A 21,114-nucleotide genomic window follows, 5' to 3' on the forward strand; every position below is an offset into this window, starting at 1 on the left:
GCAAAGTACCATTAACAAATGTCAATAAAAAAAATGCACAGGTTACGGTTCCTAAAAAGTAAATTTGAAAGCAAATAAGTCTGAATATCTTGCAATGAAAGTATTTTCAGAATCAAAGAAATGGCTGAAAAAGAAAAGTGTTGATTTGAAAAAAAACTATAGGACTCTTGTAGAAAAGTTAGAATTAAATATATGAAATCAAATCAACCGTTTAGCATATCAAATGCAAGTAAGAGGGGATTCTATTAGTAAAATTACATATAAACTGGAAACTGAAAAACTTCACAACACCGAATAACGAGTGACAGCATTTTGAATGGTCAAAAACTTGTAGATAACAATAGAAAACATTTTCGTTCAAATATTAGACAAATCCATGTTAGCTTAACAAAAATAACATGAGAGGTGAGAGAGAGAGAGAGAGAGCAACAAAAGAGAGAGTCTACACTAGAGAGAGAGAGAGCCGTTGTAAAGCTCTAACCTTAAACACATACAATAAAAACAACTTCATAGATACCTAACCCTTTTCCTAAACAACTGCATTGTTAAACAACTTGGCTTAATTTTAATAATTTTAAGCATATTATGTATAAGTAATAAAAATAACTCACACAAAACTACAAAATGTACTGTTTGTTCAGACAACTACACAATCATTCTTGACTAACCTGAGCAACGATGCTAATTGACAAACATAAGAGTCACATATCTAATTTCTAGAAATGTTTGTTATGGAATGTTTATGGGGGGATTATTTTCAAGTGTTTGATGCTTATTTCAATGTCAGTTCATGTCTAAGATTGTAGATCTACAATGAGAATTTATAACAAGTCCTAATCATTTACGACTACAATACTTTTGTCTCACTGTAAGTATACTAGCATAGGGCCCTATTTTGGTGGCCTTACTTTTTTTACGAAAATGAACATATACTGTATTTTCCTGACTACTGTGGCTATATTGCATTTTTTACTATTATTATTGATGCAAACCCCGATTTTTGGTTTCCCATACCCATAAGCTGTAGACTACTTAAAAGTGTTGGGGGGGAGCTCGTTGAGAAGGCAAATCTGAATCCAGTGAACAGGGATAACCAAACACCCATTAGTAATCCTACGATGAGAAGTTGGAACATTTTATGTTTCATATGTAAAAATAAAATTATAAATGTGTAGGCGTACTGTAGGGTTCTGAATGAAGATGTGGTAAGACCAGTCCATAATAAAGGGGTCCTAGCCTAACCTTACCTAGGTGCAAAGTCTTAGGCCTGACTGGTAGTGGCAGGTCCAGCAAAGGGGTTCAACGTCAACCTAACCTGACCTAGAAAATGCCTGAGTGTGGGGATTTAATCCCTCTGACTTTCCCTAGACACTGAGATTCTGATGATATCAAATGACATTTTATTCCAGACCTTTTAATTTTAGTTAGGCTATGTAAAGTGTCATCCACTAAAAATTTTCAGCATACTGTACTATTGTTTTACATGTTAATTTTGTAGTTTTTCCATTTGAAAAAAAATATTTACAATAATGTAAAGGTGTTCATCTTTTAAATGACACCAAAACCAACTTTATACCATGAAAAATAAATTCAAATTAAGGAATTTAAGAAAATCTTTACTGTCTGTAATCATTTGGTGCATACTCTGCTATAGACAGATCTTGGTACACTCCCCCTAGCCCTAAATCTCAAAGGGTCTGTATAGCACAAGTTACTGCTTACCTTCATTTTTTTAAGGGTGGTCTTCTGTTTCCATTATGTTATTAAGAAATAAGAAGGCTGACTCATTATGCTACCACCAAGTTTATTTTTGCTTCCAATCGAAGGTGGTATGTCAAGTGTATTACAATGACTACACTTATTACCAGTTTAACCTTTTGAGATTCTGATGACTTCAGATGAAATTGCCAGATTCTGGACTGCTTAGATTATGACTTAAAATAACATCCATCTTTAGAAAAAATGTCTGCAAATATAATCATTCAAACAATATCTGAAGGGTGTTGGTAGCTAGTTCAAAGGGATCAGTGAACAAGTTATTGCATTGACCATAATTATTAGCACATTACTGAGATAAATCTTAGATTAGGCTAGAATTATTCAACACTGCCTTGTTTCCACAGACAATTCTGAATAAAACCTTATAAGGTGTCCTTGTTTCCACTTGAAACTCTTCACAACATTGTAAGTTTTCTTTGTTTGTACATAAAGCTTCAATCACAACTGATTAAAATTTTCCACTTAATAACTTTGCTTAGAACTGTTGTGGTATACTAAGATTTCTTCACATGACACCCAAAAATCACAAAAATTACCATGAATTAACTATTAGTGATACTGAATTCAATGTTGTTGAGAAATTATCACATTTTGTATGGTACAATAACCATTTTTTGCATATGTAATTGGTGAGAGAGCGGAGTCCCCATTAACCTGCTTTGAGCCAGCACTTCTACTTTGGCTGTCATTGAGTATGGATGTATGTATGCAGGGGCATGCACAGGGGGGGGCTTGGGGTGCTTGAGCCCCTGCCCTTTTTCTTCTTCATAGCTAGGTGCCCTTTTTGTCAGAAATAATAATTTAATCAGATCATATTATACACAGGTTGATTGATATTGGACCAATATTTGTCAATAGCATATTTCCACCTAACGGTCGGTCTACCATCCAACGCGACAGTCCAAGTCCGATTCAAAAGCTTTATGATTAGTAGTTAAACAAAGGCCCTTCTAGGGTAGGTGTGTGACTCATCACTCATGTCTTGAAAGTTACGTTTGTGTATTTTCAGGCGGAATAAATCCATGTATAATAATGATGTAAGAGGTGAATTTTATTATTATATTTGCAATGGAAACAGGTCAGGTTAAAAGAATTATGTTGATAATCTATTTTTGGTAATAAAATGTATTGAATTTAATGGATTTTAAGACTGTCACACTATCCTTTCAACATTTCTTCTTTTTATATGTATCATATATTATTATATATATAATTGTAGCATATAAAACATGGCAGATTTCATTTTCAAAAACTAAGGGAGTGCCCTTTTTTCCACTTGAGCCCCTGCCCTTCTGAAAGTCTGTGCACGCCCCTGTATAAAGTGAATTTTGCCCGACTTAGAGCTGAAGCAGTTATATTTTTGTATGAATGGTGTTTAGATTGTTTTCACAAAGGGGAAAAACATAAAGAGTGAACAACAAAAGTGTGAAGAAGGAGAGTGGATGTGGCTGCTTTATGTCCTCAGTGATAGTGAAACCAGTTTTGTTGTTCTGCAGGGGTAGGTTCTGTAGCCATGAAACCCTGTGAAGAATGTGCTGGCTGGTTTCCTTCAGAGTGGAGAGGTTCTGCAATTACTGGAGAAGACCAAAAGATGTTCACTGGTATCTTTGTGCAGGATTACTCCGCCTATGATTTCGCAGGACCTTTTTGGTGGCTTTGCTCAAGTACTTGCAGGTGTCTCTGTCACGTGGTATTCTGAGCCACCTGTCTTTTGTAGTAGTCCTGCTACTACTGTTTTCACTAAGGAATATTGCTGTTAAGCCTCCTTTAGTGGTTTTCTTGCCTTTGGAGATATCCCTGCAGTGTTGAGCAAGGACTGTACTCCTCTGACACTGCTACCTGCCTCAACTACTTTTACTGTAGGTATTGAGAGTTAAGACTCTTGGATCAAGTGAGGTGAAATGCTGCAAAACATTTTACCTGAATCTTTCTCCTCCTCCTCCTTGTTGAGCTTCCTCCTGTTGTTTCTCATCTTCTTTTGTTACTTCTGTGGAAGAAGAAGAAAGAGGTCTTGGAAACTCCTTCACTTGAAATTCCATCAGATTTTGAGTGAGAAAACTAATAGCCAAGCATCCTGATTCCAAAGAAACATTCACAACCCACCATAGATGGTTTAATTAATTTTTTTGGTCAGCATGTCCCTTTCCTGAAAGTGTAAATGGAAATATATTTTACAGAAATTTATCCAAGAGGAAACATAAGTTTGTGAAAAAATGTCTTTTGAAATGACCTTTTCAATTGAAATGTGAACTGGAAATACTAAAAATATCCAAGAGCATTGTATGTTATGGAAACACCCAACGACGTCATCTGCAAGGGTGATGTAAAAAATGAAGCAGGTGACATGGGCTTGCTCCAGAGAAAGGATCCACATAATTGCTAACATATTATAAACCAAGTCAAGATCTATTGATTCCTATGAATTGATAGTATTTCTGCAGCTATGGAAGGTTATAAACAATAAATAGATATTTCTGAACATGCAGTATGTTGAGCACTCATTCTCCATTTTTTTTTAAACAGTGGTTCCTGCCATGGACTGCTGTGAACAAGTGTATCCAAAGGACAAAATGTAACTAATTTACCAAACAGGCTATATACCAAATATACAAGATACACAACCCTTCAACTGGGCAGGCCCAAGAACTGGCAAATGGGTAAATGACAGAATTAGCGATAAGTTATGGGAGAACGAGTTACTGTAAGTGATAGAGAAGAGTCAGAAAAGCTGAGATCTGAAAGTGGTGTAAAAGCCAAGTTTCAATATAACAGTAAACTGCCTTTGAGACTCTTAGTCTACTCTTTAGACTTTAATGGCATCAACTGCTGTTCAACATGCAACTGCTTATTTTCATACCATTTACAATGGGAAGGCCATAACCCAAACTTTTGTTTACCTCTTCCTCAACAGTGACAAAAAAAGGTTGAGCTGGACTCTTGATTTCTATTGCTATGACATTCAAATCTATTTCCTACACTGCCTACTCCATTGTACTGTAGTTACAATGCAGTAAGATCTTAATAAAGCCTCATCTTCAGCTGCCTCTATTATTTCCAGTCAAAGTTAATTTTAATAATTTCTCCCATCTCATCTTTCTAAGGTAGCCCTTATTGTTCAAGTCTATCATCTATCTAAGGTAGCCCTTATTGTTCAAGTCTACCATCTATCTAAGGTAGCCCTTATTGTTCAAGTCTATCATCTAGGCAAGGTAAGAACTAAATTACAGGTATTATTCTACTTTGAACATTTGAAATCTGTTAAACATACTAAAAGTTACTACAGCAGTAGAAAAATTTGGTTACTGTATTTGTTATTTTAAACTATACAGGCAGTCCCCGGTTATCGGCGATCCAGTTTTTCAGTGCTTGTCTAGCGATGAAAATTGGCAATTTTCAGCACTGATTCCTGCTTATCGGTGCCGATAAGTGCCGAAAAGCGCTGATTTTCGGTTATCGGCAATTTTCGCTTATCGTCATGCCGTCCGAACGGAACCCCCGCTGATAACCGGGGACTGCTTGTATAGTACTACTATCTGTTTCAGGGACTGTGAGTCATAGTTTTTCTCAAATATCTTTCAAACCAATTATTTGGTCGAAATGGTGCTTCGACAAAGTGTAAAAGACACCTCCTGCAGATTTTTTATAATATAGTCCATTGTCAAATGGTTTTAGTTAAGGGTTTACTCTTGACTTATATGGTGTTGCCAAGCATCGCCAAGCAATGCATTTGAACGTCCTTTATCCCCATCCCGTCCCTCCTTCTCCCTTCCCCTCTTCATCCCTCCCTCAACCCACTTTCCTGGCCTCCCCATCTCCAGCCCCCTTTCCTGTCTACTGGGGACAGCGGATGTTCGAGTGAGTAGTCTTGCTGACTCATGCGACTGCCTTTAAAGCAGGACTCATGAGACTTTGCATATAAAAGTCAATAGCAAATACCTTAACTAACACCATTTGACAATGCACTATACTACCAAAAATTATCAGGAGGTGTCTTGTACACTGTTTCAAAGTGCCATTTCGATCAAATAATTAGTTTGAAAGAGATTTGAGAAAAATGACGACTGCTGTCCCTGAAATGGATAGTAGGCTATACGGTGTTGGACAGCTAGGCCATGCCAGTTTGTGCTAACAAACAATACAACTTATGATGAGACTCTTCAGACCTATCATGTTCATAAATAGAGTGGGGTCTGTATACCAATATACAGTATACAGGAAAGGAATTATTCTTAGGCTTTCCATGACTTAGTCACAGCTTCATTCATTTGTACATAAGAAATTAGCTCTTGGCTTTTGTGCCAACTGGGTATCAAAACAAAAAAGATGGTATTTATGAAACATAAGTTAATGCAAGTTCTACATTTGTTGGAATTTCAGAGCAATATCCTTTTTTTTGGTCCCAATCTCCCTATGCCTTAAATATCCTTAAGTCATAACTGCCTATTACAACCTGGTCCCACTCCCCCAATGCCTTAAATATCCTTGAGTCTTAGTTGCCTACTACAACCTGTTCCCACTCCCCCCTATGCCTTAAATATCCTTTAGTCTTAGTTGCCTATTGCAATCTGGTCCCACTCCCCCTACGCCTTAAATATCCTTGAGTCTTAGTTGCCTATTGCAATCTGGTCCCACTCCCCCTATGCCTTAAATATCCTTGAGTCATAGTTGCCTATTACAACCTGGTCCCACTCCCCCTATGCCTTAAATATCCTTGAGTCATAGTTGCCTATTACAACCTGGTCTCACTCCCCCTATGCCTTAAATATCCTTGAGTCATAGTTGCCTATTACAACCTGGTCCCACTCCCCCTCTGCCTTAAATATCCTTGAGTCATAGTTGCTTATTACAACCTGGTCCCACTCCCCCTATGCCTTAAATATCCTTGAGTCATAGTTGCCTATTACAACCTGGTCTCACTCCCCCAAGCCTTAAATATCCTTGAGTCATAGTTGCCTATTACAATCTGGTCCCACTCCCTCTATGCCTTAAATATACTTAAGTCATAGTTGCCTATTACAACCTGGTCCCACTCCCCTATGCTTTAAATATCCTTGAGTCATAGTTGCCTATTACAACCAATCTGCTTTAATGAAGCCACCAAGCATGCTAGCAAGACTGGTCATTCTCACCCAGCATGAAGTTCCTTCTACAAGCCCTACCTCACTTCAGTACCTAGCATAAACAAAGGATCTACTGTATAGCAGGTAGTGTAAAGAAACAAGAATATCAGAAGTGACTACAAAATACTTTGACAAAATATCGCTAAGGAAAAGGAGGTTGTATAAACCCATCACAAGGTGCAATGCCCTTTTAGAATATTTTTTCTTTTTAGTAGCTATTGTTAATTCGATACTGGCATCCTTTAACAAAAACTTTGAGAAATACCTTAATATGATTAAATGATGATACTGTAGTACTGAATAAGCTAATCAGAATGCATAAAGAATATACAGTACTACATAGTTCTGACAAAATCCACCTATTATTACTAAAAAATAAAAATTTTTTTATTAATATTTCGTAAGAGAAAGAAATCAAGCTAAAAGAATATTACATTGCATGAAATTCTTGTGGGAAGATGTTTACCTTAGAATTAGCTTAATGGTCTGGCTAAACTACTTAATACTGTAATACAGTACCAATAAAGTGCTCTAAATGTTCTTGGTATCTTGTAATAATCAATCCTGATGCTAGAGATAAAATTTTTTTCTTTTTAGCCTGTTTATGTAAAAGTGGCATTACCTTTCTTATCTGCTTAAGTATTTATGCAAGTTTAAAAAATTTCAGGATCATGCCTCGGAAATGCATCATGTGTGGGGCACCTCAGAGTTTCCACCTACCTGTGTTTCCATTTCCAAAATCCCACCATGAGAGAGCAGCATGGATTGCTGCCGTCCAGCAAGTGATACCACACTTCACAGATCCTCAGGTATATTTACTATACATGGACTGTATATTAAGACACTGTTATGCTCAGACTTCTAAGTAATTTAATAGTATTTATGATCTAAATTTCTCTTGTTAGAGTGTAACTAGTAAATTTCAGTTAAGAGTAACGAAAAGTGGTATATAGTAGTTTTTTTTTTTGTGCATAAAAACAAACATTTTCATATGAAGTGTGTCTTATTCTTCAACTGATGATTGAGAGATTGTGTTTAAGAAATTATTCTTTTGTGTTAAGGCTACATACTGCCAAGTGGTACCATATGTCTTAATGATGCTAAGCCTAACAATAGACTTGCTACGTACTTTTAGTCTCTATAGTGAAGGGCTCACTTGTTTTGAGGTGTGTTTGTACATAAATATAAATTGTTTTTCTCTCTCATGTACTTGAGATCATAAAAGATTAACACAAATAATTTGCCATTATATGCAGTGATTAATGGATTGAAGGTGAATAGCTACCCTGTTTAGGTAAGTGAAATTCTCTGTCAGGTCCTTTTCTGTGAGTGCCACCAAAAGCTGAACATGATGAATCTTTGTTGGTGAAGATATATGTATGTATGGCAGTGTTGTACAGGGGTATTATGCAAGCATGTGTATTAAAGTTTTCTGCTAAAAGCACAAGAGCAACAGTCTTCTACTCAAGGTGGACCATGTTTAACAGTCGACTTGGATACCTCAGAAGAGAAATAATAATGTGCTTGAGAATGGCAATAAAAGGACAGTTATGAGAGTTGGAAAATGGAGAATTTTCAGTATAGCAAGGACTGATATGGGCATTTTGATTGCAGAATATATTTACACTACGTACTATTTGGCTTGAGACGCTAAATTGGAAACCTCTCTATCATCAAAAGTTACAATCAGTTTGTTTGGGAGGAGTTTTCTTTCCAGTGTCAAATCTCCAAGACTCACACCAGTAATTAGCTCCCCATCTTCTGTCAATGTGTGTCTAAATGGCAAAAGCCATTTCTCTTAAGGAATTAAAGGTGTACTAGTTGTAAATTTGTGCAACCTTTCCTACAATTTTCTATCATCCTGCATGACTCAATGATGGTAATCTCTGTTCTGTTAACTGAAGTGTTGAGTACTTTCTGGAAAATGTAATCTCTTTGTTCTTTTAACTATGAACTGTTGATTACATCCTGGAAAATTGTATTTAAAGGAAATTCATGTTGCATCTCTTTCCTGGTACCAGATTCTCCAGCACCACTATATAGCTGATGAGGGACTTCCATAATTCTGCTGGTGGTGCAAGCATCTCCAGATATCATTTACAAAGCTGTTGGAATCTGTCTATTCAAGGTCTAACTGATCAGATCTCTGTCCCAGGGTGCCTGTCTTTATCCATATTTACTTATCTGAGATGGTTGGAGATCTAGTTTCTTAGTGTCATATATTGGATTCTTACTGCCAAATTGTTGTATTACTACAGTGGATATGAATGTCTTGAGAATATACTTACACTACTAAAGGCACCTTCTTAGTCATGAATACGAAGTGCCATGGAGACTGAAGTATCAGAATCAAACTTAAAAACTCCCCTCACCACATGGAACTTTAGCATTTCCTAGATTCAGCTGAAATCTAGGCTGTATACAGTTCCATATGGAGAGGACAGTTTTTACATATATAAATGCTATGAGGTTCCTGTTCGTTATTGGTTCAGGATTATTCAGTTCTGAAACTTGATGTTTTGGGAGCAACAAAGATCCTACTGTAATGCAACTATAATTATCATGAACTTTTTCTGTTTGTGCAGTATCCATTGTATTGGTGACCTCACTGTTCAGTTCTATATATTTGGCATATGACATATTAGCAACTATTTGGTCCCATAATATGTACCTTTTCATACCATGGTGATATATTCTACCATGAAAGTGCTCAGAATCCTGTGCCACAGGAATTACTGGTCTCCAGCTTCCTTTATTATTACTATTATTATAATTATTATTATTATTATTATTAAACATGGGCAAAAAATTAATATATACACCACAGATAAACGTTTAAGCATCAACATCAACAAAAGTATATCTGTGTACAGTAAAAAAAAAAAATTGAGAAAAGCACATGAAATTATGACAGTGGCGCATGGCCCTTTAAAGCAGGCATACTGTAATAGTCTTTCTTAAATTTATGTGCATCACTCTCCATAGCAATACCATGAAGACTGTTCTCCATTATATATAATGGGTAATAATATTATGGCACAATTGAAAAATTTTGTGACACAGAGCTTTAAAAAAGTTTCACTAAAGTCTACATATTTATCAATCTTCTAAAACAGTATTTTATTATGAAAAACATATTTTATAAAAATGTTAAAAGAAAATTTTTGTGACACAGAGCTTTAAAAAAGTATCATTAAAGTCTACATATTTATCAATCTTCTAAAACAGTATTTTAATATGAAAAACATATTTTATAAAAATGTTAAAAGATCCCAAAATAGAAAATGATGATGAAACAAATCATTCAGTAAAACTAGGCCAAATAAAAACAATGAAATACCTAAAGAACAATAGACGATACAACTTAAGTTATAATAAATAACATAATAAATAACAAAACATCAACCTTTATAAAACATGAAAATATGACTGCCATTACATACAGCATTAAATAAATACATAATTCAGTGGAATGTAAATGGGCTGAAGACTTAAAATAAATACATAATTCAGTGGAATGTAAATTGGCCGAAGACTATGTTGAACCTTTGAAAAATTCAGCATTACCTGAACGATTATGAACACTATGAATGAACAGTACTTACAACATATAACCAATCTCATTCATTCAAAGGGTAAATTTTTGCTAGCATTATTATCAGATGAAGATGGGAATTTAGAAACTGAAATATACATGCATAACAAAATGACATTTGATGGAATCACTATAATCAACACCAATTCCCAGATTTCAGCAGTACCTGTGGATCACTTATAACTCAACAGGTCAAACAAAATCCAACCCCGGAGTCACCTATGATACTTGAATATTTAATTTTATGCTATTTTCAACTCTAAGCTGACCTAGGTTTGACTGGAGTGCATGTTATGATCTCACAGTAGTGATCACTTTCCAGTACTGACAATAATGTCTGCAAATTAGCACAACTATCCACACTTTATACTGTAGTCTTCATACAGCAGATTGGAAAGTTAAAAGATACAGCAGACTGGGAAGTTAAATGAACTGTACTCAAGAGGAATTCCCCCTCACCAGTATATGGGAAAACACAAAAACAAGTGAATTCATCACAACAGTCATTACCAATGCTGCATAGTTCCTCGTTGGGTGGGTGGGTTCCGTTCTCAGCTAGCACTCTGCTGGTTACTCAAGGATCTTATAAACTTTAAACCATAGGTATTGGAGGTTACATATTTCACCTTGCTCACAGTTTAAGCATCCTACAACTAAGAGTTGTTGTATATGGTTTTTCTACTAAGCCCAGACCTATCATGTATTGTGTTCTGAAGGGTTGTGTTTTTGAGTCCTCTGTTGCTTTGAGACTTTGCCATTGACAGGAAACTGATTTATAATAAATACTGCAACTAAAAAGCACAACATATAGACAATGATACTCTTATCTGAATGGATAATTATTTGGTGTAGTTGAAGTATGAAACTTAACTTCAATGAAAGTAATATTTAATTGATTGACTAACCTTGCATAGTTCATTACTCCTAGATTTTTCATTGTATTGCATTGTAATACAATTGAAGATTCTGTACTTGGTAATAACTTCAGCTCCAAACTTTCTTTTGAAAATATTTAAGAACCAGAGAACCTGGAAATATCTGAACGACTTCCCTGCTTGACATATCAAGTGCCACAGATCCTTTTTAAGTATTTTTATTAGATTGCTGTATATGTGCTCTACTAACAGTAGTTTGACATCGTTTTTGTAGTTTATGATAGTGATATATATAGTCAGTAGGAATTTGAAATTAAATCTGTTATCAGACTGTCATGTGGTATGATACTCTCCTGATGTTAAGCGATGGCAGCAAGATGCTACATCAACTCAGACCCATTCTCTCTGTGTTATCAACTTTAAAAACAATTACAGTGTAAACAAATGATATTACGTTGAATTAATTTTTTTATCTTGTTTTACATATCTTTTAATGTCTACTAAAATGACAAATTTTAAAAGTAATTGGTATTTTTAACATCAAACCCGAGTCTTTACATATGTGATTAACTTTCAGCGAGCTGGAAGTCTGGCGTTAAACTTTTGCAAGGTTGGTTATGGTAACAGTTACCATGGTAGGGGTGGAAGCACTGCCCACCCAGTCAGTATAGGTTCAGTTATACACAGTTTACCTTTTGGCCCAGGTAAGAGAATGAGGGGTGGTAAGAGGTGAGCCCTAAATGTAAAGACCTATCAGGATTGTATGTTGTAAAAATACAAATTCTTAAAAAATTTGTGTTTTTGTTCCCACTGAATACAAACACTTACTTTTGAGGGGAGGATTCGAGTAAATCTCTGTGGACTGGTAGTTCGGCTCACTGGGTACTCTCTTCCTGGTCATGAAAAGCAAAGGAAGGAGACCATACCTCTGATCCACTGAACAAGAGAGATGTTCAATCGTCAGACTTCTGGGCATTTCAAATTAAAGGGATATAATATCTTTGATTCTAAAAGGTTTGGATGAACCCACAGTGTCAGAGATTATAAAGCTAAGAAGAACCAACTGATTTGCTCATAGTCAGTCCCTCTCTCCCCTTGCTAGAGAGAAGGAAGGATTTACATCTACTAATCCAAATAGTTATATTATAGATAGGATACTCAGTCATCTAGATCACCGGCATGAACGCCAGTCCAGCACGTGACAGCTCATTCATTGTTCCTCTGCCCACTGGAAGAGGAAGGAAGACATGAGAAAGGGAGGCCAGTCTCACACATGCCTTCTACTAGAAGATGCACACCTTAGGCAAGATGCAACCTATCCCTCAAAAGCTGGGTGAACTAAATGACTTTTAGCATCTACCATAGGATCAAGGAAAGGAGTCCAGGAATGGGCAACGTCCCGTTAAAGGAGATGAATGGATCTGCACGATTACAATCCATCTAGTACTTGACAGAAGTTCTTCCTGAATGCAAGAGACAGATGCCCCTGGCCTTGAAGATTTGGTTGATGTCCACCAAGAAGGTGCGCTCATTTGATCATCTCACTAGTCAGAGAAATGACAATTTGGACACGTTTTCTCGGCCAACTCAAAGCTAACGAGCGAGTCATTAGCATAGGGTTGAAAGTCTTTACAGAGGCAACATAGTCATCATACTGTCATTGGCACCACAGGACCAAGCAAGTGTAATGATCCATCTCACTGAACACTTTTGAAACATGTAGAATGACGAAAGGGTAAGCTTCCAGATGTAAATGGGTACCAAAGGTGCAAGAAGACAGAACAGAACAGTGCCAACTTCATTCGAGAAAGAAGGACCCTGATCAAGCTTCTTTAGAGGTTCAACGAATCTGGACGTCAAGGTGTCAAGATCAACTGTCCTTATCTCCTGACTTTAGCAAATAAACGTTGTAATGACATCCATCTTGCTTGGGATGTAGCTTGGCAACTGCACTGAATGTTCTGTCTGCTTGTGTACTTGCACTGCAACAGAGCAGATGAAAGGACACTAGGACCTTTTGTTGACCATGGCACTACCATGGTGTCTTGCTATCACACCGAGGGGTGTTTATCTTGTATCTTGAGATTCCTGAAAATCTTAAAAGAACTGTGCTTAAGTCCCAAGAAAGGAAGTGTAGGAGACTGCCGTCCTGGTCAACATTTCTAAGAACAATAAGTCTCTGGAGGAGGATAGTGTAACTATGGCACTACCTTGGTGTTGTTGCTATCAAAGGAGTGCCTATTTGGACACCGATACTCCTGAAACTGTCTTAAGATCCACATAATAGTCCCCTTGGGTTGAGGATCAACTGGTAATTACATCAGCAGCAGCTAATACTTACAACCCTCACTCCTCACAAGAGGAGTGTAACTACATCAAGTCAAAAGAAATGGAGCTCCTAGACACCGCTTCTTGACTGAGCAGGAACCAAACACAAGTTATCGGAACTCAGTTTGGAGGTGTTGTTGATCTCCTGGTGAATCAGGCAAAATGACGGGAAGATGCAAGCTCAAGGCTTGAGTAAAACATTTAATAGGATTGTATTTCTTTTAAAAATACAATACAGTACAGTAACAGTATTTCATATTTACAGGACTTTGTTTCCCCTAGTAATTTATTTATGGCAATTGAATTTGCCATTTTTTATCTGTTAAAATAGGTACACTCTGTTAAAATATGCCTCACTGTGATATCCTCCTTCCTTCAGTACAGTACTTTACTTTAAATATGTGAGTAAAATGGGTATGAATAATACACATTCTAATCAAGTTGAAGTCTCTATTATTAAGCCATTAATAAGTATTGGTGCCCTGGTACTTCAGACAAATGTCAACAGTGCACTGCATTCTACTATCTTGAGCATCATCAGCAAAGAGAGAAAATTATGACATCATTGCTTTAGTATCTCCACCATCCAACATTAAGTTTAGTGCTTCTTACATTTCTATATGTAATCATTTTTAACATGGTGCTTCTTACATTCTTATATGTAATCATTTTTAACATGACTGTGTTGTGCATATTAAGTGAAATTTCTTTATTATTCACTGTTCCATTGTAAGTAGTACATTGGTGGCATGTACAATTATGATAATAATAATGCTGATAACTCCTACAAGCACATAAATATTATTTACTTTCACCATTTTGTTTTTATGTTTTAACAAGACATCTTGAGAATGGATGTACAGGTTTTCAATTTAGTGGAAACATTTACTAAGAGAGTTCTCTCCAGATGATAATTTCAGTAGATGTAGATGATTTCTAGGGAGAAAATTGGTCATATCTCTGTTCACACCCAACAAAACTTAATAATCTGTTGGGGATACCCTTCTTTTATTTGAAATTGTTGATTTTTTAAATTTTCAAATTAACCTGTATGTTGTAAAATACAGTATTATTTCAAGGAAATGAACAGGTGTACAGTGAATAAACAATATCTGAGATTTTGTTGAATGTTTTCAGAATTTTGATCTGGTGACTGGCCCACGGAATGGAATTTGTGAGAAACATTTTGCTCCAGAAGACATTAGGAAGGGGAAAACTTCAAGTTTGAGAAAAACAGCTGTGCCTGTCCACCTAAGCAAGACTGAAAGATTCTCAATTGGCGAGAGCTTGATGCTGAGTAAGGAAGTCAGGACAGATATCAATGCTGGAGAGGATTTAATGTTAAGTAAGGAGACAAAAAGTAGCATAGGTGATGAGAGGAGAATTAAAAATTCTGATGATACAGATTGTGTAGTAGCACATTTAGGTGCTTATTTAACTGATTCTTCTTGTATGGAAAGTAAAGAAAGAGTTTCAGAACATTATTTAAATGATGATGACAAGTTGAGTGAAGTTTGTTTTGTTTGTGGTAAAGAGGGAAAAAATCTTAATTTGTTCTATAATTTGGAAAATCATGATACTAGTTTTGCTACTAGCATAAGTCTTTTGACAAGGATTGTAGGCAAACCAAAACGGGAAATTTTTATTGTTAGTTTTAAAATCTGTTCTGTTTGTATTAATCTCATTCATGAAGTTTCCAGCATAGAAGAAAATTTAAAAATGAAGAAACAAACTATCAAAGATATGTTTGAAACAACCCTACTTGCCTATAAAGAAAAAATAAAGTCTGCAACAGACAGATCGAGTCCTTCAGTTATACGGTCTCATGATGTCAATTACCATGCATCTCCACATAGCAGTGAGAATGTGTCTCTTTGTTACAAACCTCCAAACCAGTCAAGATCAAGCTCTAGAAGACAAATTGCCTCCAAAGAATATTATTGTTTTTCTTGTAAAGAGTCATACCAAAGTCTTGCATTGTGGGTTCAGCACTGTTCAAAACATACAGATAATGATGAAACTAAGATTGCTGACAATATAAAAGGCTCCCACAGAATGAAAAGAAGGAAAATTGGTGTTCATAAATGTGATGAATGTGACAAAACTTTTAGCAACAGACTGTCTCTGCGTGAACATGCCCCAGCTCATCAACAAGGTACGGAGTGTAATATTTGTGGCCGTTACCTGAGCACAAAGGCTAGACTAAAAGCACATTTATTTAAAATGCATGATATTGGGGAAGAGAAAAATAAAGAAATTGAGTGTACTGATTGTAAGAAATCTTTTACAACAAAAGCAGGATTACGATATCATCGTAATGTAATTCATCATGTAGGCACAAAGTATGTTTGTGAACAATGTGATAAAGTATTTTATTATCATGTGCCATACAAAAGTCATATGCTTTATTCACATGGTGAAAAGAAGGTTATTTGTGAAACTTGTGGGGAAAAATTTTATACTGTTGCTAAGTTGAACATTCATATTAATGCTGTACATAGAAGTGCAAAGTCATGGGCTTGTAGAGAATGTAAGTCTAAATTTACTACTGATACTGCATATCGACATCACATGAATGTAAAACACCTAAAGATTCAGCATACCTGCGATTACTGTGGTTCAAATTATCGTAAAAAATCTTCCTTAGTAACACATCTTTTAAAGCATTCCATTTTCATCTGCCAGTTATGTAGAGAAAGATTTTCTCGGACAGATGACTTGAAAAAACATATGTCTGAAGTTCATGGTAAAGAAATTATATTAAAAGGAAAAAGAAAACACAACAACCAAACTACACAAAAGAGACGTGAGGAGACAATAATGAATCAAAAACCAGAACAGGAAGAAACAGTCCAACAGAACGAACATGTGACTTCTATTGTTATAAATGATCTTTTGATTGCAGCCGATTCGTACAATAATGGTGGTCTTCAGTCTTTCAGATTATCAGAATGTGAAAAATTACCAGAAAAACAAGATTATTCCACTGGTGAGGAACTTAAAGTTGAGCCTATGGGTATTATAGATACAACCTCAGATCTTCAGTCAGTTGATGCTGTGCAGTTTGATACAGTAGAGTCTTTACAAATAAAAGCATCCCCAGACCAAATTGAAATGGCCCCTGGGGTGTCACTAATCAATGTGCAAATTCTTGGGGATATGGAAATTTCCCAGAGTGATACTCTTGATCTGAAAACCAGTATGCTTGCAGATGCTGCTGAACACATGTCTCATGACAGTCAGTTAGATAATGAAGATAACATTACCAGCCGTTTAAGTGTAGAGACCATCACCTTACAGCAAGTGAGCTTTCCGTAGGTAATGAGCTAGGTTCATCAGATCACACACTGGATCACTCGGATCATTTGGAGACACCATGCCATTTAGAAGTTACTGGTACCTTGGATGCTGCTGCTCACCTTGAAGTTACACATCAGTTAGATACTTCTCATCAACTTCAGGTTGAAAGCGGAGGGCATTTGGAAGTTCCCAGACACCTTGAACCCAACAGCCATATGAATGCAACAGATACCCTTGACGGTGTAAATACTCTTGACTCAGGAGACAGAGAGTCAGATTCAAGCTGTCTTGAAACTTCCAACACCCTGAAGACATCTGAACACCTTGAACCAAAGGGTCATCTTGATATTTCATCCCATATTGGTGATGGAACACTTGACCCCACCCGCCTTGAAGCAGCAGACCAGTGTTCATTACCATCAATGATAAGTCAGATAGACAATCAGGTGACTGAAGAAATAGCCTCTCACATGAGCCCTCACATACATGATATTGAAAGTGATGTTGATAATGAAATCACTTCACATATGAGGACAGACATTCATGACATTGCTTCAGAGGTCAGTTCACAGATGGTTGACCCAGTTAGTGAAGACATGGAAACACACATGCAAGCTCAAATTGATCAGATATCTGCTAATGTGGATGAAGTTGCTGATGATATGGTTACACAAATTGATCCTGGTATTTCAGCAATAGGTGATGAAGTAAGTAGCCAAATTGTGGACCATGTAGAAACACGCATTAGTCCCACCATTGATCCGAATATAGTTCAAGAAGACAGAGACATGGTAGACCAGAGTTTAGATAAGCAGTTGGAAAAAATGGACAGTGTAGAATTAGAGCCCTTTTCTGTTACCTTAGATCAAAAAAATGTTCAGTATCAATATGTAATGTATATCTCAGCTTCAACTGAAGATAGTAATCAAGGAGACTAAGAACTAATGTATTTAGATCAAATTATTTTTGGTGTCTTCAATAGGATCCCTTTACACACCTTATTCATCCTACTCATAACAGCAGAAATTTAAAATTAAATTCAAGGAAGGTAATTTAGAAAACATGGATAAACAGCAAATAGATACTTGCCCTTACTCTGATAATTTTTCCCTTACTGCAACCCATAGCCACTTACACTTATGCCAGCCCCCATAGGTTTGTTGATAGTGTCAGTAACTCAAGTTATCATTGATCATTGAAAGAAGTAAATACTTGAAATGCTAGTTACTATGTATAGTTTTTTGAAGTATTATGCCAAACTAGACCTGGGAATTTTATATCATCTCCTTTCCTAACTTCACATATATACATGCATGAACTGTTTAGATAGGGAAATTGATAGTTCCAAATTTATTTCTTGGGTGACGATATACTGCTGGAACTATTAACAATGAAATTTATATTATTTAGGTGCATAAAATAGGTAATTACTGACATGGTTAAGCCATCTTAAACAGTATCATGTTGTTATGGAAACTTAAGAGCACTAGACCTTACCATCATAAATTATTTAAATTACTGTATAAGCAAATATTTATTGTTTCCCAAGCCATTAATTATTAAGATTTCTTTGTTGTAAAGAGAAATGTTTCAGACTTTGTAGAATGGATTTGAGATAGCAAGTGCAATGACAGACCATCTTAGGCCTTTAGTGATAAGGACAATATTGGTAGTCCTCTACTTACAAACTTTCAGCTCACAAGCTTTCCAAGATACAAACTTCAGGGTTTCAGCTCACAAGCTTTCTAAGATACAAACTTCAGGGTTTGCACAATGTGTTGGATATATAAATTTTATTTCATGTATTTCATTGCAACTTTTTCAAGCAAATATTAAAGATTTTTAATTGTAAACTTTATGTAAAAGACCAAGTTGTCTTGACGGGCAGAAAGCTTTATTACCGCCCAGTACTGTGTCATAGGCTAACTACAGTGCTGGATGCGTAGGTTAACTTTGTTGGACTTCCAAATAAACTGAACTTACAAATGAGCTTTTGGAATAAAATTTGTTTGTATGTAGAGGACTCCCTGTATTCGGAAGAGAGAAAACACTTCCAAGTACACTAGATTATTTCTGCAAGAATGACTAGAATTCCAACATAAATGAGTCAGATTGTATGTAATATATGTTGGAACAGTACACTATTTTAAAGATTAGGATCAATCTATTCTACATCATAGTGAACCAGAGGATGCTTTCCAAAAAGAGAAGTATGTACAGGTGTCAAGAGAATTTCAATATTATATGAAGAATGAACAAGTTCTTCAGTAATTCCCTTACCTGATTGTGTAGGTACGCATTTGAGACTGAAATAGAGAACATGTCCTTAATCCATGAAATTATAATGCCATAAACAAGTGACTGCCAAATAAGGGTTTTTGATCCTGAGATAAAAAGTGCTGGTGAGTTAGTGTATGAAACAGAGATTAAGGTTTAAAGTCATATTATGTGTGTATTTCTCCCTGTTGAATATCTGAGTACAAAAGACTACCAACATATGCAGAGACATGATCATTAACAGAACATGAAGCAAGAATGGAGTATGCAAGATGTAGTACATTGTGCAAATGTGTATATCTACATGAATGTAAAAGCAGACAAACTGTTGTGCTTGTCTGAAGTGGTGAATATGAGCTCACCAGTACCTGGGTGATAGTGATTCTCATGTATTTGAGGAAGATTTGGTGAATTTCCCAGTTTCTATGGTAAAATACCCAACTATCAAAAATTCCTTGTACAGTAATACCTGATGTATTGCAAATTGTTTCAGTGAACTGTTAACACTATTCTATTGCTTTGTTCTCCCATTTTGCCAGTCTTCTCCTGTCCTTATCATTCAATTTTATTTCACTGTTTTCCTACATCTTACATTATTTACCTCACACACACATATATATATATCCTATGCAGCACGAAGGGAAGCGGGCTTGAGAATATCACTAAATCCACGTCAGAAGGTGAGTGAAAACCGGGACTTTGAACCAGTACTTTCATAGTTTATTCTACATTTTCAAGTGTGAACTTGAAAATGCAGAATAAATTACAAAAGTACTAGTTCAAAGTCCCTGTTTTCACTCACTTTCTGACATGGATTATGATATATATATATTAGAGTATATATATATATATATATATATATATATATATATATATATATATATATATATATATATATATATATATATATATATATATATATATATATAGCATATATATATATATATATATATATATATATATATATATATATAGTAATATGAAGTAAAAAATTTTTTTTAAATACACTAATGTACTGTATTTAAAACTTATTTAATTTTTTATTTTGAAAAATTATTTATTGAAAACTCACTGTTGTAAACCCAGATCTGTGGAAGAGAAATCTATATTCAGTCTTAGCCTATCCAATTTACTAACTTGCGTTACAGAGGGGAAATGTTTAGTAATCCACTTTCCTTTATACAAAATGATTTCTGAGATACATTAACAAGAGCTTAATTCACAAATTACTGTAAATCTAGGCCGCACATACACCCCATGACTGCATGTGGAAGGCAGTAGCAAAGGTTCTTTGCAGTCATCTTTCAGTAAAAAGTTGTCTTTTGAAGGTTTAATGGTCATCCTCAATCATCAATTAAGGTTTTGGATTCTGTTAGCAAATGATACTAATATTGCACTTGGATTATGTCCTTCATCAAAAAACTTTTTGGAATTGTATGCAACCTTAAAGTCTAACATTTTTTCTCATCTAGACCAAAGGTAATTTATTTATTGTTAATCCTATATAATGAAAGTCACTGTTGAAATACCTGAACCGCAACATCTTTACTTTTAGGTTATTTTTTTATGTCAATCCTTTTTGAAAGTAAAATGCCCTGTAATAGTATTTTCAGCTTAAACTGGAAACTACAGTACCTTGTACCTGAGCAATGCTGAATTTTGTTTTTATACAACCAGAGAGTCTCTGATATGATAGGCCTTGATAACATAACATAACTGTACTGTACATTACATATGTAATATACTGTATTTTTTATAATTCACGTTTGGTTTGTGTAAAACATTGAAATTTTTAGAACTGTAAACGTTAAATAAAATGTTACAATTTCAAGCCTATGCT

General features: G+C 35.5%; 1 protein-coding gene across 1 annotated transcript; it reads left to right on the top strand.

The window, feature by feature from the left end:
- The first annotated feature begins 661 nt into the window (after nt 1-661).
- Nucleotides 662-18,081, top strand: LOC136835388 (uncharacterized). The gene is given in 4 exon segments (XM_067098875.1): nt 662-868; nt 7,567-7,708; nt 14,835-16,980; nt 16,983-18,081. Coding segments are annotated over 3 exon segments (3,237 nt in total). The 5' UTR covers nt 662-868; nt 7,567-7,570; the 3' UTR covers nt 17,936-18,081.
- Nucleotides 18,082-21,114: the final 3,033 nt, after the last annotated feature.

This window comes from Macrobrachium rosenbergii, chromosome 55 (genome assembly GCF_040412425.1).
Source record: "Macrobrachium rosenbergii isolate ZJJX-2024 chromosome 55, ASM4041242v1, whole genome shotgun sequence".
NCBI lineage: Eukaryota > Metazoa > Arthropoda > Malacostraca > Decapoda > Palaemonidae > Macrobrachium > Macrobrachium rosenbergii.